The sequence below is a fragment of the Zootoca vivipara genome, chromosome 7, assembly GCF_963506605.1.
Source record: "Zootoca vivipara chromosome 7, rZooViv1.1, whole genome shotgun sequence".
Taxonomy (NCBI): Eukaryota; Metazoa; Chordata; class Lepidosauria; order Squamata; family Lacertidae; genus Zootoca; species Zootoca vivipara.
This window is the reverse complement of record NC_083282.1, coordinates 53,578,888-53,602,216: the sequence shown is the minus strand read 5'-3', so window position 1 is coordinate 53,602,216 and position 23,329 is coordinate 53,578,888. Positions and strand designations below refer to the sequence as shown.

The 23,329-nt window shown below is 45.6% G+C and overlaps 1 protein-coding gene across 1 annotated transcript; it reads right to left on the bottom strand.

Moving 5' to 3' along the window:
* Nucleotides 1-583: 583 nt before the first annotated feature.
* LOC118088616 (acidic mammalian chitinase-like) lies at nt 584-22,782 on the bottom strand. The gene is made up of 12 exons (XM_035122473.2): nt 22,611-22,782; nt 12,252-12,290; nt 10,870-10,899; nt 9,855-10,056; nt 8,423-8,479; nt 7,049-7,214; nt 6,179-6,303; nt 5,430-5,553; nt 4,381-4,563; nt 2,889-3,005; nt 1,498-1,633; nt 584-880 (listed from the first exon to the last, which is right to left on the bottom strand). The coding sequence occupies exons 2-11, from the start codon at nt 12,274-12,276 to the stop codon at nt 1,499-1,501; spliced, it is 1,164 nt and encodes a 387-aa protein (XP_034978364.1). The 5' UTR covers nt 12,277-12,290; nt 22,611-22,782; the 3' UTR covers nt 584-880; nt 1,498.
* Between the last annotated feature and the right edge of the window lie 547 nt (nt 22,783-23,329).

Genomic DNA, 23,329 nt, shown 5'->3' with positions numbered 1-23,329 from the left:
CGCAAAGTCATAACACTATTCTAACTTTCCGTCTCTTAGCCAATCAGAAGGGCAGCAGAATTTAGTTGAATTTCTAGCTCCCATAGCAGTCCTTGATCTTTCTTGCAGGGAGTAGAGTTATACACTTTAGGGTCCATTAAAAAAAATAGAGGGAGTGATGATTAGAATTTTTCTCAAAATGAATACAATTTCTTACATTTCAAGTTGATTAAATAATAATCCCTCCTCGTTTAAGCACTGCTCTCTCCGCCTCTTCACTGAGCAAAAAACCATCTGATCCTCTTTTGGACCTTGACAGCAGTACTAAGGTACTTACTAAGCAGCAAACACCTTCCTGGAAACTAGAATTAGGTGAAGCTCCCTGTGTCTTGGATTTTTAAAAACTTTCTCTTTTAAAGACAGGTGAAAACAAATAGCTAGGGGAGAGGCAGCTAGTTATGTTGGTCAGCTTTTCTTTTAAGTTATAAATATCAGATACCCGAAAGAAATGTCTTCATTGTCATCACCATTGTGCCACAATTTAAAATGATTTAAAGTACAAGTAAATGCAATTTTTTTTATTAGATTGCATAGTGAAATAGAAAATCAAGGTTGCCTAAAAAGAGCATGTGCATTCCAATTCTGCATAAATCTCACGATATTCAAAATCTGATTAGCAGTAAAGGAAGAAAAACGAGATACGCAGCAGACTCAAACAGAAGTTTGTAATGGAAGGTTCCACAACAGGTTGCTCAAGTCTGGATGATCACATGCTAATAGGCAGTGAATATCTTGAAGTATTACTTGCAAAGGTTCAAGGAGGTGAGAGATAGAACATGGATCCATTTTTGTTCCACAACATGTTGCGTTCCTCTATTTGCTTGGTGTGGTACTTCATGTTCTGTCATAGGAGAACAAATGCATGTCAGAAGCATATCAGATATTTGCAAGACTTCCTATTTATCAAGAGCATAGCAGAGCAAAAACAACCCTGAAACATTTAACCCTGTATCGCAACACTTCCACAGACTCTAGACCAACTCAGACATGACACTGAGCATTCCATAGGCCTCTGCATGCTTGGTTGTTGTTTACTAAATAGCAGCCATGGGGTGCATATAGTTTGGGACCACGTGGAGAGTAACTCAAGTCCCATTGAGTTTAGTGGCCTTTACTTCCAGGTAAGTAGGCATTGCATAAGTTTTGCTTAACTTTCTATTTGATTCTTGTCTCAATTGAATTTCAATTTTAACAACTTTATTTGTTGTGTTGCTTGTATTCATGTTGTGAGACACTTAGAAGACTACAGCTGAGAGACTATATAATATTTTAAATGCTTTCGTATTGCAGGGTTTATCATGTGAATCCCCTTGAGACTATTCCAAACATTCAAATCTAAAAAGAGAGGTTAGAAAAGAAGGGGTTGAAATGCTCATGCAATTAGTATACCTAATTCAAACTGGACATTAGATTGGTAGCTTAATGAAACATGGACCTTATAGCCTAATTTGTCATTACCTCAGTTTCCTAGGAGACCCTTAAGCTTATTCACAAGGACATTGGCTCCTTGGCCACAGAATTTGCCAGAGAAGTCATCCATCCCCAGAGTCCAAACCATGGCTCCTCCATAATTCTCCCTCTTCAGAAACTCAGCCTGCAAAGGAGATGTTGGGGGGGGGGGAGGCATTTGTAAATAGCCCACAGGCTAGTGCTTATGTACCCATTCCATAATAGCTGTCACATAACATGCCTCTTCTACCATTTGCTAATAACAGACAACTACAAATTCCTTCTGGACACTGCAGCATGTTTACAATATATGTAAGGGAATTCTGGCTTTACATCAGGAAGAACTTTCTGACAGTAAGAGCTGTTTAGCAGTGGATGGACTCCCTCGGGAGGTGGTGGGCTCTCATTCCTTGAAAGCTTTTAAGCAGAGATTGGATGGCCACCTGCCATATATGCTTTAGTTGTGATTCCTGCACTGCAGGGGGTTGGACTAGATGACCCTTTATATACCACTTGATTGTAAAAAGAAAAAACTAACAACCTCAAAGCAGTCTACAAAAAGATACAATTTATATTTAAGCATAACATTCAAAGGAAATTGAACTAACGTACAGTGGCTCAGTAACCCATTTTTTGTGAATCGAGAATGCGCCACTCTGTGGTGACATAAATAAGACACTTCTTCTTTCTGTGAGGTAACCACAGAGGGTTGCTAAAGAGCACTTGCGGCTGCTAACATTGATTTTGTGTAGGGGAAGAAGGAGAATTTTATTACTGTTTACTCCCAGGGTGAAATAAGAATGAGGCAGACAATTCTTAATATTGTACACTCCTTCTACTTCCAAAATGTTGCATGCCACACAACAGGATGGTACTCAAACAATGCTACTTATAAATAAAAGGGGGTACCAGCATGTCCTGGGGGATCCCAGGGTTTGCAGAAGTACAAAAAAATGAGTTGAACCCTGCCCCCCCTAAAAAAAAACCATGTTCAGAGGCCCCAGAATTCTGATTGCCTGTTAGAGGGGGAAGAATGCAGTTGAGGAACAGAACGGAGTATCATGGGAAAAGAAGATTTTAAATAACATGGAGCCTTAAAGAACATGTGTACGCAGAGGTTCACCCACGCAACTAAACTTCCAATTCCAATTCCTCTCCTCTCCCTGTGTGCCCTCAAAATCTGCTCCAGAGGATGCTGTAAACTTTTCATGTCAGGGGCCACAAGGGATAGGAGAAGAGGGGGAAGTTCCATTGCATGAGTCTGCTGCGCTAGTGGAACAGCGGCGTTGGATACAGCCCATGACTGTGAGAATGTGAGTGTAAATTTGGTTAGCAGCTAGAGGGCCTAAAGGATTTTCATTCTCATAGGATATAGCAATTATCACAAGGCAGTGACACACTTTAAACTGAAAACTCTTCTCGTCGTCATATCCAACCCAGTCTCCAGCTTTGAAAGCGTAAGGAACCTTCTGTTCTTCTATCCATCCCTTGGTAGCTCCCTTTAAAAATGGGCACACCTGTCAAAATGATAGAATCCCTGTTTAGACAAAGAGCAGAAACTCAAGGGGGTATAAACAAAAATAAAAATAAAGTCTATAATCCTAAAAGTTAATCATTCCAAGCTTCCCCATCAGAATCATTGGTTACTTTATAGCTAGAGAGTACAGTGTTTGGTGGTCTGCAGCTTTAATTTACTGTCATAGTAATGAGCCAAGTGAGACCTCCCACAGCCTCTCCCTCTGGCCTTCAGGGCTGTCCCCAGGGCACATGCCTCGATGGCCCTGCACCACACCCTCCATGAGTGCCTTTGCTTGACTAGAATGTGCTCTTGACATGTGCTTGTCTGGATGGAGCCATAGAAACTTCTGGATTTTGTGTGGCTGGAAGGTAAACTACTTTGCTAAGTTAAGTCGCTTCCATCACTCTACCAATACTTGCTTGTGGCCCTTGGGGTGGACAAAACTCCCTACTCCAGTATATAGTAACCAAATTGTTCTGATTTTCATTAGTGTGAGCCTACACTTGTCGACTCAGAAGTCCATCACACTCATCGACTCTATTCAGAACTTAAAAATGGAAAGTGAAATGCTGGTGGTCAACAAAAGAGGTTTAAAAACTCTTTCAAGGCAAATCTCATGTAGTATAAACACCAACAATTGGAACACTAGCCTGCAAGCGCTCCAATTGGAGAAAAAGCCTTTACCAACGGTGTCATGGGCTTTGAAGACATTCGAACTCTGGACAAAAGGGAGAAATGTGCTAAGAGGAAGGCACGCTTGGCAAACCCTCACCATGATCAGCTCCCACCCAGAAACCTATGTCCACACTGTGGAAGGATGCCTCGCAGTCACTGACAGACTCACTGTTAAGACCATGTTTATGGAAGACAACCTTACTCAGCTACGAGTGAACATCCCAAAGGTTCCCACAGGTGCTTAGACTCCTCCCCACCAGGAACCCTGATAAGGCAAGGAGCCCAAGCACAGTGAAGATGCCAAGCACATTCTGCTGAAGTCAGCTTTCAGATCTTCCCTCTCAGTTCAGGAAGGTCTGAAACAGAGAAACATGCATGGACACTTCTGCCCCTTCCTTCCCTGGTTTTAGTCCACATTTGCTCAGGAGAAGGCCTGAACAGGGCTGTACCCATGGCATGGCTCCCAAATAAATATTCATGGGATTGCTGCCTAAGACTTTGGTTATGTCTTAGGTACCTTCCACAGAACCATCCCACTTTATCTTCACAAAAAAAACCTGTCAAAATAAGATGTGTTAAGAGAAAATGATTTGCCCAAGCCCACCCTTTGAGCTTTGCAGCTGGGCAAATTTGACTCTGCCTCCCCAACATGATCAGCTACATTACAGTAGCTCTCAATCTGCCAAAGACCCATTTACCTCATAATATGCCAAGATCCCAGAGGTTTTGGTGTACTGTCCAGGAGAACCTCCACCACTGGCTGGAGCACCAACATCGGTTCGTGAGCTAGCAAGTTTGAAAGACTGTCCATATGTTGGAAAGCCCATCATGAGTTTCTCAGCAGGCGCTCCATTGTCCTTCCAGTATTTCAAGGCATATTCCTGCAGCACAGACAAATTATGCAGACTTCTGCCATTCTTTCCTCTGTGAGTTTACTTTTTTAAAAGACAAAAGTATTTGGGAGGAGCTGAGAGGAAGGGCAGGCAGTGAGGGGCTGCTTAACTCTTTCCCTCTTTGGATCAACCTCCTCAAGCTGCTTTGTCATCTGTGGGAAGTCAGGGTCTCCGTGTTTTCCAAAAATATTTGTAAATGAAAAAGAAGCTTGGGGAAGGTGATTTTTGAGCTGAAACAGGACTAAAAAGAGTTAAATTGACTATTCCCAGCCTCCCTTTCACTTCGATATAGTCTGCCTTTGAATTTTCTTTTTTTTAAAGGAGGAATTCTTCATGCAGCTACACAAAACATGCATTTTGAGCCTCATCAGTCACCCACCCACCCATGTTTGCTAGGGTGGCCATGTGTCCCACTGGACAGAAAAGAATCCACTCTTTCAGGAAGTCCTCTTTTTGAAGAGTTGTCCAGTCCATGCCCAGTTTAAAGATAAGGAATCATGCAAAGGGAGAGCAGGGGCCTTGAAGTCACCTAGTAACAGCTCCTGGACAGCAGACTGAGCTAGCACCCAGGTCACTTGGTCCCATCTTCCCCACGATGGTAAAATGTTTTCTATTTCCATTTGAATTTATAGGCATTGGTTCTAAATTTGCATCTAGACATATAAATTAGGAAATGAAACTGCTATGCAAATCTGTTTGAGTCTTTTTCATAATGCATTTCCTCCTTTTTGGTGGTGTACAAATGGCCACCCTAATACTTAGGCTTGATTCAGTTTTCACTACATTGAGTGGGGAAACTGTCACTGGAATTTAGATATGAGTTTAAGATTGGGCTATGTGCTGTTTGTTCTTACAGAGTTGTAGAAGGGCGTTGGGTCATAGGAAGGTGCACCTCTGTGCAGGGGGCTGTTGTGTCCTGTTTGAGGTGCCCAACTTCCATGGAAATCGTAGGTCATCACGTTGATTAAATCAAGACTCCTGGATGCACACAGAAAGAAATGGCAAAAGGAAGGAACAATTTCTTCAAACATTAAGGAATCTATGATCCAACAGCCACACTGTTAGTGATAATAATAAGACAGTTATTTTGATTCATAGACAAATATTTTTTTAAAAAAATAAACCTGAGATTACATAAGCATGATGTAGTAACTCCTTTAAAAGCCCTCAGAAGTATTTTCACAGGCACTGTAGAATTACCGGTAGGCCCAAATTTATTTATATAAAGCCTACAGCACAGTGTGGCTGCATAGACACAATGGTCAATAAATACCACCCTACAAACCACTGTTTACGAGAACCTACAAAACCAGGACATCAAACCCCAGGGGAGGTTCAAAATTATTGAAATGGGTTGGATCTTTGGGAGAGCCAGTGTAGTATACTGTGTACAGGTTCAGCAGCAGCACAAATTTATTGAATAATAATATTAGTAATAAAGCAGAAAGAGAAGAGAGGAAGAACAGAGGCTTTTCATTTGAACGGCTTTCTCCTGAGTTCTTTAGCAATTTGTCCTAGACCTAGAAGTTAGAGCATTCAGAGCTGGTATTCAACAGAGATACTGACGCAGGGCATGTCGCTTAGCGGAAACCATGTGACTCACTTCCCCAGGGCAGCAACTTCATATCCAGCATCCATGGTATTTTTGCTAGCAGATACCGCAGCAGAAAGCAACAGCCGTGGGCGTCCTGTTCTTTTGCCCTCTTCCGCAAAAGCAGCTTTCAGTTCCTTCAGAGAGAAACAGCGGGAGCAGTTGGGTGTTGCTCATGTGCAACTGAACAGAGCACATTTCAAAGGACAGCTGGCCTTTTGCAGGCTGGAAATTTCCACCCATACAGATCATGATGAGAAATATCTTCAGATGAAGGATGGTATATAAACTTAATCAATAAATAAAGATAAATCTCCACACACAAGTTGGGCATGCCTATGGTATTTATTTTTATTTATTTGACTGCATCTGAGCATGCAATACAGCATTATTCTTCTCGATGGTTGAGTCTTCTTTGTCATATTTAGTAATTCACAGTGCTATCCTATACAAGTGTGCTGAAAAGAAAATTCCATTAAGTTTAATAGTGCTTTCTCTCAGGTATGGTCACTAAGGCCCCATTGAATTTAATGGAACCTGCTTCTGAGTAGATATCATAGCACTACACTGTTTATCACAGGGACTCAAATCAACCATTGTTCTTGATGTGGAAGAGTAAATATATGGAGGTGGTTGTGATTACAAAAGCACTCTATACATGCTCCTATCACTACAGTATACATTCCAGGAAATTAATTTTAAATACCATTTTAAAATAAAGTAACCCTGCTACAATCATTCACTGTTGTTTTTAAGAAAGGTTTTGACAATTTTTTGTCAAAGTAAGTATGATCCATGTTATTTCCCTAGGGGCTTCCAGCACCTTTTGCTGAAGCTGGGATGAGCATCTATATTATTTTAGAGTCTATATTATTATTATACCTGAGTCAAGATGGTGAAGCGGTGCTTATCTTCTGCAGGGCTGCCTTTGGAACCTGGATATTCCCAATCAAGATCCAGACCATCAAATCCATGTTTGCGGAGAAAATCTATTGATGTGGTGGCAAATGTCTGCCGATTTGCTGGAGAGGATATCATGGAAATGAACCTGGAAGAATGTGTTACTTTTTGACAGCTGCCTTTTACAACTTGCATCACCCTATACTTATTTTTTGCAGAGCATCATGAATAGCTGGTATAAAATGGAAGAGCTCTGATATCAGTAGGGACTAAGGATGGACCAATCTGTCGATACTGGTTCTCCAAGTTTCTCATTTTTTAAATTCACTTCTATTTCCACAACAATCCACAAAAATGAATAAATAAATTGAAACTCCTCATAAAGATTCTTGAATATTTGAGTGTGAATTTCTCATAATAAACATATTTTTATATGCAGTTTTATACACATTTTGCAAGAAAGTTTCCCTCATCTAATGCAGTTTTGGATGTAATTTTCACTAATATAAAGCATTTTTATGCACACTTTAGCCAACTATGGGCATTGTTGGACACATCACCTGGGTGTGTCCGCACTGGAAAATTTCAATAAGTATGAATTCTGAAGGAGGTTTCAATTTGCATCATATTTCAAAAAGTATGAATTTGGTAAGTCCATTTGCCCCTTTTGGGCAGGTGACTTTGTGGGCAGGCCCCGAGCTCACCCCCATGAACTGGCAAATGGCAGGCCAGATCATCGGCCTGCCGCCAAATTGGCGACTGGCGGCAAGGCCTTTTGGGTGTTCCTCTGGGCGTGGGATCAACTGGCCAATAGTGGCACTTGGCCCCACATCCAGGACAAGGATAAAAGACCGCCCGCCAGACCATTTGGCTGGTAAGTTCATCTTTAAATATAAACTGAATCAAATTACTCCCCCACCCCAAGATATCAGTGAAGTGAGGCCAGTTTACATCACAGTGCCCTCCCACTCTCTCTACTAATTAGGAGTAGTCTCCTTTTGCTCTCTTTGGGGGTTTGGCCAAATTCAGGGGGACTTTTCAATCATATCTCTTTCTTTAATCCCTTTTTATATAAAAAAGACCCTCTTATTAAAATCACTATCTGCCAGTACTGCGTCTCTCGGAAAGAGGCTAGCATTGAATAATAGTGTACACAGAAACAAAAGATGGAAAATGTTCCTTGATCTTTGAAGGACATTCATTTCTCAGAAGAGGAAATGCTCTCTATGTCAGACTCAAGCTCTCCAAAATGCCTTAAGACGGGTGTCCCAAACCACAAATTTATTAGGAAGATACTGTATATATCATGAACACCCTCTGCTCTTTCTGTGAGTATAAGAAGGAGAAGGGACTTACTTCTGGTTGTCAAACTCTCCCCCTCCAACAGCCAGCAATGTGAGCAGCTTATTATTCCTAGAAAGCAAGAAAAAGATATAGGGGAATTAACATTACACAAATATTTTGTGATAATTAAGAAGGAATTTTACCCTCTCCACCTCAAAATATCCAAGACTTCCATCACCAGTTGCTCCTTTATAATTGTGGGATATAGATTTCAGAACCAAACCGGTTTTGAGAGCTCCTCTAGCTCATTTTCAGGGGTGTGGGCAGAATCCCAAAAGTTCTTCTGTCAGGGCCATTGGGGAAATTAAAGCAACTCCCTGTGACAGAGGCCAAAGTGAGACAGAACTTAAAAGCTTGCCAGAGCTTGGCCAGAGAAGGCTGGCCAAGCAGATGCTATCACAGTGGAAGGAACAAGCAGGCAGCCCTTCATAACTGACATTTGCATTCTTGCAAGGCAGTCTTCCCCCAACCTGGTGCTTCGAAAACCTGCAAAAGCTCTTTCATCAGATGTTAAGGCAGGGCAGAACAAAATGAATATGTGTTCTGAAAACTCTATCATTCCATTTTCAAGCATATTCAAAAACATAGTTACAGAATCCTACTATGCAAAAAATTATCATCACACGGAAACATCAGCCATCACTCCAACCAACCCCATCCCTCTGAATGCCAGGCATCTCCAAATTACTTTTTTCACATTACATAGCAAAAAGTACAGATTTGCCACCATGTGTATGTTCCATAGGAGCCATAGCCAATCCTAGCTCTTGAACAAGTATCTCTAGGAAACACATACTGTACTTTCGAACTCTTGTTTGGCACTACCACCCTTTATATTTTTAGGTGACTATTTTAAAAGTCTTGGTTCTAAAGGAACACTTCCCCATGTTCATGGATCATAGAGGGAGACCCTTCTTATTATTGCGCCTCCAAGGGGGAGACATTATGTGGTGACATAGGATGGGGACCTTTCTATGGTGGCACCTTAATTAAGAAATGCCCTCCCCCTGAAAGCATGAATGGCAGAGACACTTTTATCTCTGTGAGGTAAAGACTTGCCGGTTTACCTGTGCTTTTGTGCAATATTAAGAACAATAGTAATGCATTGCTTCTGCCATGAAGGAACCTGTGGATGGTTTCCTTGAGAGTTTATATATTGTATTTTTAAAGATGTGTTGTGTTCTTGCCTGCTCTTTCAACTACGTATACTGGAATTGTGTTGGTTGTATTTTAACTTGTATTGTACCTTGCTCTGAAATCATGTGGTGAGGTGTGGGTTAAAAGTACTTTAACTAATTAATTTATTAAACACATAATTCATGAAGGGACCCCATGCGACTCTTTTGCTTCTGCATCTGCTGCTATTGTCAGGCAGTGCCTGGAAGCAGCCATTAAACAAACACCATGGTGTGAATACATTCATTGTGAGAGCTACGGTACTTGCCTTTGCTTTAAGGCATTAAGCTTCTTGTAGAGTTCCACGTCATTCCATTCTGTAGTGGTAAGCTGGTTGTTGTTCAAGCCAGCAAAAGCATAGATCACATGAGTACACAGATGTGGGTCTATATTATCTGGTGTGAACTTGGCTGGCTCATCCCTGTACTGTTCCCAGTTGGTCACATAACACACAAGCTTGTAGGCAGAACCTGGAAAGAGAAGGCAAAAGGTTATAATTAGAAAAGACCATACTGCATGCAGTTTGTAATACAGTGTTCTATGCAGTGAAATCATTGCACAAGTAGAATGACTCCTGTTTGCGAAATGAAACCTCTCATCTCTCTCTCTCTCTCCCTCCTCCTTGCCCTTCTGAGTCTCCCATATCTGCTCTAGCGTTTCTCCCCAATTTGGGGGGCAGGTGTGAGGGCACAACGGAGAGCAGAAGGGATAGGAGTTCCATTTCCCTCACACAATGACCTTGTTGAATTCAACCCACACTGTTTTCTACAGTTTCCTTCAAATCCTCATCATGAGCTTGACCCACCAGCTCCACACAAAATGAAGCTATAGAGCCAGCAACTTTGCAGGTCTAGACATGTGGGAAGTGATTGTTGTGGAGCCTTCCACCACCCCAGAAAACATAATAGAAGAGTTGATGCAAGTTTATTTGGCTAGGAGGAGCAGCTGTTGAAGAGGCCATCAAGGTGAGTTTCGACCTCGGTTACCCAGACTTATATCAAGAGATTTCCTCACCACGTCTATGTGCATAAGACAAACTGTTTTGAGCAGTTAAAAAAAATCATTAACTTGATTGGGCTCTTGATGAAATAGTGGGGCTCTAAATAAAGGAACTTTGCAGGGCTTTAGCATTTTGAAATAAAGAGCCCCTTATATGGAGCTGTGATCTTACAATAAGTGTTCCTGTTTTGCCTCAACTGGGAGCAATGACCAAAAATCAAGGCTATGCACACAGCAGATCTGTCAAATTTTTAGCAAACAAGCAGAAGGGAAGTTAGCCTTACCAAGCTGCAGATTCAACAGAAGGATGAAACCTGCAAAGCAAAAGAAACAAGAATGTCCAACATTAGATGTGGGTGTTAAGAAGGCATTGTAATTCTTGTCCATTCTACTCAAAATGTAGGCAGATGACAAGCAAGTTTCCATGAAGCTTGGCAAAATATGCATTTGGGGGGGCAAACAAAACCTGGCATTAAATGTGTTTGGCATTTGCCTGGAATGGGGCGGGAGTTATATGCAAATTGCATTAGATGGGGGGGTCGTAATTAATACGGTAAGATCACAGGAGAACCACATGAACCTGTTATCCATCTGATGCCATATGTGACATCAGTTCTGGGGCAGATAAAGATGTGGCTTCCTGTCAAACATGAGGTATGCATGAGGTGGTCCCACAAAGCCTATAAATGCTATCTTGGTAGTCAAGATAACCTTGGAACTAATTGGTACCTGCTGTGAAATTGCTCTCACATATGTGTATCTGTTTCCTTTGATATGCTTATCTGCTGTCTGAGTGCTTGGCTGGTGGCCTAGGGAGATGGAAGTCAGGAGCTACCCATGCAACCTGGACCCTTGTCACCTATTCCTTCACCTGTCAGATGGATGGATGGATGGATTTGAGTTGGGAACAGGCCTTCAGACAGGTGGGATTAATTGGGCTACTGCTACCAGATTACATATGGTGCTTCTGTAGAAGTAATACATAAATGCTTGATTGGGCATGGACAGTCACGACATGCTTGCTACTTCGGTGTCCATTCCAAGACAGAGCAGCAAGACTCTCTGCATAGCGTTGTAAGTCTCTCTGGCACTTTTCTCATCCTTCTTTGAAATCCCTGCAATAAACCACTCGCCCAAGCCCACTTTCAGGCCTGTGGGACAGAACAGTGCCTATCAGCTGGTTGGCAGTGCTTGCAAAGCCCTGCGTCTATGCTGATATGGTTTGCATCCAGTGTTACAGTGGCATCAAGTGATTGACAGATAAGTGCGCCCACCTGTGAAAATAGTCCACAGTGGGTGGAGGAAGTCAAAATACAGCCCGCCCACCAGATCCAGTTACCCTTTATTTCAATCCTCGTGCACCTGGCCTCCACATATTGATACATAGCGGCCTACATGCATGGACAGGAATTGTGTAAGTACAATTCAATTTTCTGGAGTAACAGCTGATTTTAGCCCCCAAAGAAAAAGGATGCAGGGCTCTGTAATCTTTTCTCTCTTGAGAAGAGAGTAGTGGGTGGAGGTATTGCCTGATAAAACTAAACCCTTGGAGAAAGAATTATGGAACTATATATTAACAAGGAGCTCTTCCCCCACATCATTTATATGAAATTGTTTTATTTATTAGTTAGTTATCATGAAACACAGGTACTAATACAACACTTACCTGCGCACAGTAGTAGCTTCCCCATACTGACACTTGCACCTAGGCAAAAATGCAGGAAGGGGGATGGAGATACAGAAAAATGAATGGATCTGCCTTAATACAAAATCTACCCATGCTTAGTAACACACCCCTGAGTGGGGTGGGGTGTGTGTGTGTGTGACTAGTATATATATTTGACTAGTTCTCCTCCTACATAAAAGAAAGCTCTCTCACCTGGGCCAGGAGCAATCACCCTAGCCAATTACATGGAGGGTTCTTGTATGGATGCTGTAGCATATTTGAATGTATCTCACTGGATCTGCAGTTACCATTCTTCAAGTAGCTGGTTATGTTATATGATATAGGGGGCATTCAACTAAATAGGTCTGCTAGCGCAAGGAAGGGTTGGGGAAACCCCCAGAACAGATTGTTGCATGCCAACATATTAATACAAAGTGTTTTTAAAATAAATGTCAATATCTTTAGTAGTTCCATATACAGAGCAAAATTTTAGTAATTCTTCAGTAAATAGCAACACAGAAATCTGCCTTGCACTATGTCAGGTCATTGGTCAGTCCAGCTCCTGGTAACAGGGTTTCAGGAAAGAATCTTTCCTAGTCCTACCAAGGATTGAACCTGGGACCTTTTTTATTCAAAGCATGTACTCTACCACTAATCTACAGCCCTTCCATAGTCCCATGGAGTACCTGTGTCCCCTGTAGTAATCAGCTACTCATTCTGCGTTGGAGCTTTGATTAAGATAGCAGGGCTGCTGCCTGGCTAGTTTTTTAACATTAGCAAAGCACAATTTTAAAAACAGCGACAACAACCACAACAGCAAAAGTAATTTATATGGCGCTTCAGGAAATTATGTACTGTACATGGTTTAAAAAGAGACAAGTTGCACTTGCAAGCATACAACAATTTAAAGATGCTGCTTATAATGAAAACATTGCAACATAATAAGGAGAATACAGGGTATAAAACTCTAAGAAAGGTGGCAACCCAAGACAGACAGCTGAACCCTCTAGACCATGGGTAGGTAAACTAAGACCCGGGGGCCAGATCTGGCCCAATCGCCTTCTAAATCCAGTCCACGGACAGTTCAGGAATCAGCATGTTTTTACATGAGTAGAATGTGTGCTTTTATTTAAAATGCATTTCTCAGTTATTTGTGGGGCATAGGAATTCGTTCTTTTTTTTCCTTCAAAATATAGTCCGGCCCCTCACAAGGTCTGAGGGACAGTGGACTGGCCCCCTGCTGAAAAAAAATTCTGACCCCCCCTGCTCTAGACTGTAACAGCAAAACAACTCTAATGAGTCTAGGGCCCAGCCAGCCCAGCCACTAGACAGGGTGAGGCCACTGCCTCAGGCAGAAGAAGCTTTCCAGGTGCTGATTTCACAGCCTTCTGGGGTGAGATCTCACCCAAAATCAGGGCCAGCTTGCCCAAAAATGGCACCAATGGCAGTAGCGCTTCTCCACCAGTGGTGAATGTGATAGAGTAGGAGGCAGCAGCGGCGGCAGCGGCAGGTATGGTGGCTGTGGGAATAATACAGCCATTTCCCAAAGCCATGAAATGGTGCGTCCGTGCTCCACTCTCCAAGTGGTATGCGGGCACCATTACATGATCGGCTAGGCGTAACGAGCCAGGGACATAGAGCTTGTACTCCCCACATACCACATATGATGTGTGACCTCCAGAGGCGAAGCTGGTCAGGAGGAAAATCTTCCATTTATCACATGTTATTAAAGGTCATGCTGGTCATGGGGAACATCTGCACATTCATCATGAGTTAGCCATAATGAACATCTCCATCCATCTTTAGTTATTGAGGTCATGTTGGTCATGGAGAACATCTTCATCCATCTCTGGTTATTCATTTCCCAGGAGCACAATTTCCCATGAGAAACATGCATACTATGGAGAACAATAGGGTCTGAGCATATATGGGCATAAGAGTGTTCTGCTGATATTATTGGCTATTGCTATATAGGTGTATTGTAATGATTGGTTTGAGGCTTGTGAATATGCATTTATCATATCTAATAAATATGTGGTCACGAGAGAGCTCGGGGCTCTCGTCCCACAACTGGTTGACTCTATCAGCTGTCTGTCGTCCTTCACGAAAGCCCACCGTTTGTAAAAGCCTCGGTGCTATCCTTTGCTGCTACTTCTGGCTGTCAGTACCTGGCTGTTACTTTGTAACAAGCCTGGCTGCTGCACTCCCAGCTGCTCCCAGCTGCAAAGACCCTGGCTGTTACATCTGGTGACCCCCGACGGGATCTTCGGATACGTCCTTGGGCCTCCCCTGCTCATCGCCTGGAACAGGCTCGGTGCACCCGATCTCGCTGCTGGCAGCCGTGATCTTCTCGTGAGTATGGGGGGTGGTTTCTCACAGCTCCAACAGCGCCATTTATATGAGCTGCGTGAATTAACCAAGCGCAACCTCTATTTATTTCAGTCTAATGGCAAGTTTCTTCATAATTCCATCTCTAAATCTGAACTTGCCTCATTGTTAAAATACGTGTGGGATAATTGCCCCGCGTATCCTGAGGGTGGCTCTCTAAAACCTGAAACGTGGCGGAAGATTGGTAACTTTCTTCATACCTCCCCACGCGCGCCGCCCAAGATTCTTAGTGCATGGAAACTGGTCTTTGAATGCCTTTTAGCCCATGACCAGTCCCTCATGAAACCCCTCTTAGATCCCCCTCCATACAATTCTTCTGTCCGGGTGGTTTCTCCCTCTGATTCTTTTGCTTTAGATACTGCTTCTCCACCCCCCTCTGCTCCGCTGCATGTCCCCATCACCCCCAATCAACCCCCAATGCTTACCGCCCCTTTGCAGGTCCCATTGCCGACTCCCCTGACCCCGGAACCGGTCTCCGTACAGGATTCAGCCCTGGCTATTCCAGCCGGTACTACACGTACCACACGGGCTGAGGGACCGCAAAAAATCGGTCACATCCACCGCGCCCTTCTCCAGGGCGCCCAGAGCGGCGCACTAACCCCTGAGGACCTCTCCCAACTTGCCGCGTTCCCCCTCGCACATATCGAAGATGACACTCCATCTTGGGTACCTATACCCCTAGACCTCCTTAAGGAAGCCAAGTCTGCCTGTACTAAGTACGGCGTCACAAGCCCGTTTACGCAGGGGCTTTTTGCTACCCTGGCCAATTCCTACTTCCTCATGCCACAAGACTGGAAAGATTTGGCGCGCATGTGCCTCACACCCACTCAATATGTGGTCTGGGATCAACATTACCGTCTTGCTGCACAGGATTTGGCCAGACGCCTTGATCTGCCCGATGTCACTGCCGCGCAAATTTATGGGGAGGGCCCGTATTCTACTGTAACTCAGCAGATTCGGATACCTCAGGCTCGTATTACCCACTCCAACACCGCCGCCTTGCAGGCATTTAAAAAGGTTGAAGACGCAGGCAAAGCTACTGAGTCTTTCTCAAAAATTGTTCAGGGCCCCACAGAACCTTATGCCTCCTTTATTGATCGCCTTCAGCAGTCTGTTCAGCGCCAAGTCTCTAACACTGAGGCTCAGACTGAGCTGCTGACGCGCCTGGCGTATGAAAATGCCAACAGAGACTGCCAGCGCCTTCTTCAGCCCCTTCTTGCAAATTCTGCTTCCACCATTGCTGACTACCTGAATGCCTGCCGTATTGTGGGCACTCAGACCTTCAGCATGGAAGCACTTGCTGCCGCCATCTCTCAAGGCAATAAACCCTCAGGTACCTGCTTCAATTGCGGGAAGCCCGGCCATTTTAAAGCGCAATGCCGGGCCCCTGGTGGGGGTTCCGCTCGCCCAAACCCCCGCGATCAGTCTGCAAAACCCAAAACTGTCTGCCCAAAGTGCAAGAAGGGTTTTCATTGGGCCAATCAGTGCCGCTCTGTCCCTGCTACGGCTCAGTCCTCCCCGGCGGGAAACTGATTCAGGGGCCCACAGCTAGCCCCGCCCCAAAGGCTGCCACCTTCTCTTCCCTCTCATCACCGCCGGCACCCCTGGAGGTCGTTGCGGCTGAAAATCTTGAGCTGCCTTTCCCCCACGCACCTTTCGCCCTAAAAGCCTGCCTCTCTTCTCATCGTCCACTTCCTTTTCAGGCCCTCCTCCTCCCCCATCCTGCTGCGGAAAGCAAAGGCATCCATGTGCTCCCCGGCCTCCTTGATGTCCAGGATGCTCTCAATTTTCCTTTGCAGCTCCTATGCGATCTTCCTTGCTCAGTTACTCTCTCTCAACCCGTTGCCCGACTGCTCCCATTGCCCCAGGATGATGCCTCCCTCTCTCCGGATTTGCTAGCCCTCTCCAAACCTATTACCCCAACGCGCCCTATCCTAGAGGTGGTACTAAATGGCCACCACTTCTCTGGTCTTCTAGATTCCGGTGCGGATGTCTCTGTCATCCGGGAAGCTGAATGGCCTTCCACCTGGGAAACTGAGTCATCTCCGGCCGTCCGAGGCGTAGGCGGATTCCAAGCCGCCGCAATCAGCAAAAATTGGCTTTCTGCAACCATTTCTCAATCGCCAACCATTGCCCATATCCGCCCTGTCATTCTCCCCCTGCACATTAATTTGTGGGGCCGCGATTTGTTATCCCAGTTCAGTGCGCGCCTGCACCTTGAGTGATTATGGTGGAACCCCCCCACCCCTTTTCTTTGAAATTGTCTTTAAAATCCCAGGATCCAATCTGGATTGACCAATGGCCCCTCCCCTCTGAGAAATTGTCTGCCCTCACCTCCTTGGTGGAGGAGCAGCTGGCTCTGAAGCACATTGAATCGAGCCTTAGCCCTTACAATACCCCCGTCTTCGTCATTCGCAAGAAAAACGGGAAATGGCGCCTCCTTCAGGATTTGAGGTGCATAAATTCCCTCCTGCAGCCCATGGGGGCGCTACAGTGTGGCCTACCGAACCCCAATCTTATCCCTGCCTCATATGACATGATGGTGGTGGACCTTAAGGATTGCTTCTTTACAATCCCCCTTCATCCAGAGGACAGGCAACTTTTTGCGTTCACCATCCCTGTCCTCAATAACAGCCAGCCTACCCGCCGTTTCCAGTGGCGGGTCCTTCCGCAGGGGATGGTTAATAGTCCCTCTATGTGCCAATATTTTGTTGACAAAGCCCTTGCACCCTTCCGCAAGGCCCACCCCTCATGGCTGGTCTATCATTATATGGATGACATCCTGGCCGCTGCGCCAGGGCCCCCTGGCACAGTCCGTCGTGCTCTACCTGAACTCTCAAACATCCTCCATCAGGCAGGCCTCGTTATTGCCCCAGAAAAAGTGCAGTTTTCGCCTCCATTTTCTTACCTGGGACATAAAGTCCTTGCATCAGCGGCCATCCCTTCTTTTCCCCGCTTCTCTTTCGGACCCACCATCACCCTTGTTCGCCTCCAACAGTATCTGGGCTCTGTTAATTGGGTTCGTCCTTTCCTTGGATTGTCCACATCGGCCTTAACTCCCCTTTTTGAGGCTTTGCGTGGCGGCCATAAACCCTCTGATCCGATCACGCTCACTTCGGCCCAATGGCAGGTCATCCATCTGATTGAAGAGGCCCTGCAGACCAGGTGGGTGGACCGGGCCGTTTCTAACGTCTCCATCTCTCTGGTGCTCTTGAATACCCCCTCCTTGCCCACGGCCGCCCTCATTCAATCTCCCTCCTCTAATTCGGTGCGGATCCTAGAATGGTTGCACCTCCCTCATACCCCCCGCGCTACCATCAACCCCAAACCCTCTCAATTTGCCCAACTTTGCGCCAAGGGCCGCCTCCGTGCGAAAGCGCTCATTGGTTGCGAACCAGAAACCCTCTTTGTGCCTTGCTCTCTGACCATCTGGGACACATTTTTTATTAATTGTGAGGCCCTGCAGGCTGCTCTTGCCGACTGGCCTGGCAGAGTGAGTTGTCATCCTCCCTCTGATCCTCGCTTTCAACTTCTACGCAACGTTCCCCTCTCATGGGCCCCCCCAATTGCCCAGGGCCCGATCCCCGATGCCCTCACATTGTTCGCAGATGGCAGTAAGACGTATGGCTCCTGCGTCTGGTATGCCGATTCTAAATGGCACACCCTAATTACACCACCCCAGCGCTCCGCCCAACGCGCGGAGCTTGCTGCCGCTCTCCTTGCCTTCCAGCGGTTCCCAAAGCAACCCATCAATCTTATCTTGGATAGTTTGTATGTTACTCAGATTCTGCTTACCATCTATGCTGCCTACCTTTCCCCCTCAATTGAGCCTGATCTCCTGTCCCTCTTCATTGCCCTCCAACAGGCTATAATGAGCCGTCCCGTTCCCTTTTTTGCTACGCATATCAGAAGCCATCAGCCCTTTCCGGGCCCACTGCAGGAGGGCAATGACCGCGCAGATCATGCTGCAGCTCAGGGCCCTTCTCTGTTCCCACTGCATGCCATGACTCCGTGGGAAAGCCATTCCTTCTATCACCAGAACAAAAAGGCCCTCATGAAGGAGTTCGCCATCACAGGGGCAGAGGCAGCGGCTATTATTCAACAGTGCCCCACTTGCAGCCGCCAAGCTGCCTCCGTCCCCATTGGGGTGAACCCGAAGGGCACATCTGCCTGTCAAATTTGGCAGATGGATGTTACCCAATACCCATCCTTTTCCCCTTGGAAATTTCTCCATGTCTCAGTTGATACCTTCTCTGGTTTTATTGTTGCCTCCCCCCAGCGAGGTGAGGCTGTAAAACATGTTATCAATCATTGCATTCGCTCTTTTTCGGTCCTCGGCCGCCCAAAAGAACTGAAGACCGATAATGGCCCTGCTTATGCTAGCTCGGCCTTTGCACAATTTTGTCACCAATGGAACATAATCCATAAATTTGGCATTCCATACAATTCTCAAGGGCAGGCCGTTGTGGAACGTGCTAATCGCACCCTCAAAACGGCCCTCGATCGCCTTGAGCCCCATAAGGGCGCCCCTACCCTTCCAGAATTCCAAAATCGGCTCAACCTGTGCCTGTTCACTTTGAACTTTTTGAATCTCACGGGTTCGCCCCCGACCTCTGCGGCCACCCGTCATTTTTCTACTTCCCCAGCAGCCCGCCCTGTCAAACCGTTGGTTCTCTTCCGCCATCTACCGGATCCGACGTGGAAAGGTCCTGGGGAACTCATCACGCACGCCAGAGGTTATGCCGCCGTCCAGTTCCAAGATGAAGTCATCTGGGTTCCTGCTCGGGCCGTCCGGCCCTATCATCCCCCACCTTCCCCTTCTCCTCCTCCTCCTCCTACCCCTCCCCCCTCCTCTTGATTCCTCTGCAGGTGCCGATGATTGTCATCAGTGCATCACTAAGGCACAGAAAGGGGGTGCAGTCACCTCGACGCTAGTCTACCATACTCAGCAACCCCGCGCCTGTCGCCCCCTACATCGCACCTGTCTGCATAATTCCACCATGTATCACCTTTGCAATTCCTCATCCGGGCCGGTCTGCTATCGTCCAGAAACCCCTGTTCGCCTGAATGTTACCGTATGGGCGGGGTTGGCAAAGACCTCTGCTCGCCCGAATCCCGAAGGCGACGGCCGTCTCTATTATCTGAATTCCACGGCGGTCCTGAAACAAGGAGACGAGGAGATTGCCCTTTCCTTCGATTCCTGCACCGCTCTCTCAAAGGGAAAGGGTGTTTCCTGCGGCTCTGCTTCCTGGGTTGCCACGTACGCGTCTCATCATAAGTACCTGTGTGCCGACAATCCACAGTGGCAATATGGCTCCCCCGAGGCATGGTTCCCTTGTGCTGGCTCCACCCGCTGCACCGGCTGGCAGTGTGTCTGTGATTATACGGGGGGTGGCTACACCGGTTGCCCCTATGTTACTTCTTTTCGCCGGGACCCCGCCAATATTGTCTCCCTGACTTTCAGCCGCAACCATCCAGCAGTTGCCAGCTATGGGTTCGGTATCGATGGCCCCGGCTCCGACCCCATCACATACATCACTGTCACGGTATCCGAACTCTTTGAAGGCTCCCAGCGCTCATTTCATTGGTCCGTTTATGACTCTCTAGAACAATTGTCCTCCAACCCATTGCAACTTAGCCAAAAGGCTACTAATTTGTTTTTGGAAATGGCAGAGGACATTGCAAAAGAACTCAGCATTAAAAATTGTTTTGTATGTGGAGGGACCAACATGGGTGAGCAGTGGCCGTGGGAGGCCCTTGAAGCCTCCCCTGAAACCTTCAACAATATGTCCATAGCGGGTAACATTACGGCCCGCACATCCAATCAGGACTTGATTTGGTCCCTCACCACAAATCTGGTCGGTCATAATTGCTTCACCCGCAATGGCTCAACCCCTGTTGGTGACCTCATTTGTTTAGGCATATGGGATGATACTTATACCTCATGGACCTCCCCCGGTAATTTGAGTGCCCCTCCCCATTACAATGTGTCCCTTCTCCCCTTCCTAAATTCCTCTGCCTCCATCCCCTGGCCTGCCCCTCAACACATGTATTGGATATGTGGTAAATTTGCTTATGAAATTCTCCCGGCCAATTGGTCCGGTTCCTGCACCCTTGGATGGATAAAACCCTCATTTTTCCTTCTCCCTCTGCGGACCCGCCAGGTCCTCGGCATCCCTGTCTATGATCAATTAGGCCCTCGCCGCCGCCGATCATTGGATACCGCTTTCTCGAATTTCCCCTGTAAAAACCCTGATGAATATGAAGGGGATGTCTGGTCATCAGAACGCATTGTGTGTTCATATGGTTTGGCCACATGGGCTGAGGATGGCTCTTGGGGGTATCGCACACCCATTTATATGCTTAATCGCATTATCCGCTTGCAAGCCGTCCTCGACCTGGCCGGTCAACGCATTGATAAGGCCCTCAATACCATAGCAAAAGCCACCGATCAGATCCGCACTGCAGTTTATCAGAATCGTCTTGCTTTGGATTATTTATTGGCAAAAGAGGGCGGGGTATGTGGAAAATTTAACCTTACCAATTGTTGTCTCCAAATCAATCCTGTCGGTAAGGTGGTACAGACACTCACTACAGAGCTTCGCCAATTGACACATAACCCAGACCAAGTTTGGAAAGGGTTTAGTTTGCATGATGTTTTTGGATCCTGGTTCCCAAAGCTCCCAGGGTTACAGGCCATTGTGGCCCTCATTGGTTTTATAGCTATTGGATGTGTTTTGCTTCCCTGTTTGTTACCTATCATAATGAGAACTATTACCAACAGCCTGTCATTGATTGCGGAACGCAAAGCAGCTGCCCAAGTAATGCTTCTCCTTGCTCAGCAACACATTGCCCCCATCGCTCCACCCCCCTCCCCAGTGGGGGACCTTCTGGCTCTCGATCCATGGGAAGGTACCTCTCAGACCAGTTCCTTTAGCCTTGAAAAAACAAAAACAGTGGACATGTGGGAATAATACAGCCATTTCCCAAAGCCATGAAATGGTGCGTCCGTGCTCCACTCTCCAAGTGGTATGCGGGCACCATTACATGATCGGCTAGGCGTAACGAGCCAGGGACATAGAGCTTGTACTCCCCACATACCACATATGATGTGTGACCTCCAGAGGCGAAGCTGGTCAGGAGGAAAATCTTCCATTTATCACATGTTATTAAAGGTCATGCTGGTCATGGGGAACATCTGCACATTCATCATGAGTTAGCCATAATGAACATCTCCATCCATCTTTAGTTATTGAGGTCATGTTGGTCATGGAGAACATCTTCATCCATCTCTGGTTATTCATTTCCCAGGAGCACAATTTCCCATGAGAAACATGCATACTATGGAGAACAATAGGGTCTGAGCATATATGGGCATAAGAGTGTTCTGCTGATATTATTGGCTATTGCTATATAGGTGTATTGTAATGATTGGTTTGAGGCTTGTGAATATGCATTTATCATATCTAATAAATATGTGGTCACGAGAGAGCTCGGGGCTCTCGTCCCACAACTGGTTGACTCTATCAGCTGTCTGTCGTCCTTCACGAAAGCCCACCGTTTGTAAAAGCCTCGGTGCTATCCTTTGCTGCTACTTCTGGCTGTCAGTACCTGGCTGTTACTTTGTAACAAGCCTGGCTGCTGCACTCCCAGCTGCTCCCAGCTGCAAAGACCCTGGCTGTTACAGGTGGCACTTCCCCTTTTGCCTCAAGCAGCAAAAGGGAATGTTCCGCTTCTGGTCTAGGGGGTTCTGTAGCATATTGCAGTAATGGAAAACTTAGATATTATATGGCAGTATCACTCCATATGTTTTGCCAATACTCATTCAATAGTCCACACCCTTTAAGTAATTTGTATTCACATAAATGCACCTTCCACCTATTCAGCATGAGATCCAACCCATATAACAAAGCCTAAACACCTACATAGAACTCCTTTTAATTTTAGATGGTTATTCATGCAACTACAGACCTGTCAAAATCCTGCAGTTCAAAGAGCACGATTCTCTGTAGCAGTCAGTCTCTGCCTACCGCATGTCTCAGAAGGCACCTTTTTATAAATTTTGCTTCCTCACTCTCCACACCCTATATTCTTGATATTCTGAGGCAATACCTGAAAAGAAAAGGAAGCTACAAGACAGAAATATTGTGATGAAATAACTGCCAAAAGAGACATGGTATCCCTTTCTGTCAGTTATGCAACTGGTCCAGGAAGAGACCTTTGATCCCACACAGATACGTCCATTTCTACCACAACAATATTTACAAATAAATTAAGATTAATCAGTTTGCATCCATGACCTGAAATTGTTCCATGAGAGAGCGTTATTCAAATATATTCTAGCATTATCTAGTCCAGGGCTCTTCAGCTTTTTCACACTCAGGAGGACACAATATTAACTACAGCCTGAAACATGGAACCCATTTTTAATTTGTTAATCATATTTGTTCATCTTAATTTAATTTGCTAATTTGTTAATTTTCCCTGCCTAGAAGAGAGAATTTTGATTGATACAGCTTGTATTACAGAGCAGAGCAAAGAGGCTTTCATAAAGCTGTTAAAGGTACAAGACACTGATCGTCCTTCACATCTGCTTCTGAAAATAAGTGACACATAGAAATGTGGAGAATTGCTCTCTCTTGCTCTCCCTCTTTCACACATACACAAACACTGGCATAGCTCAGACTTCC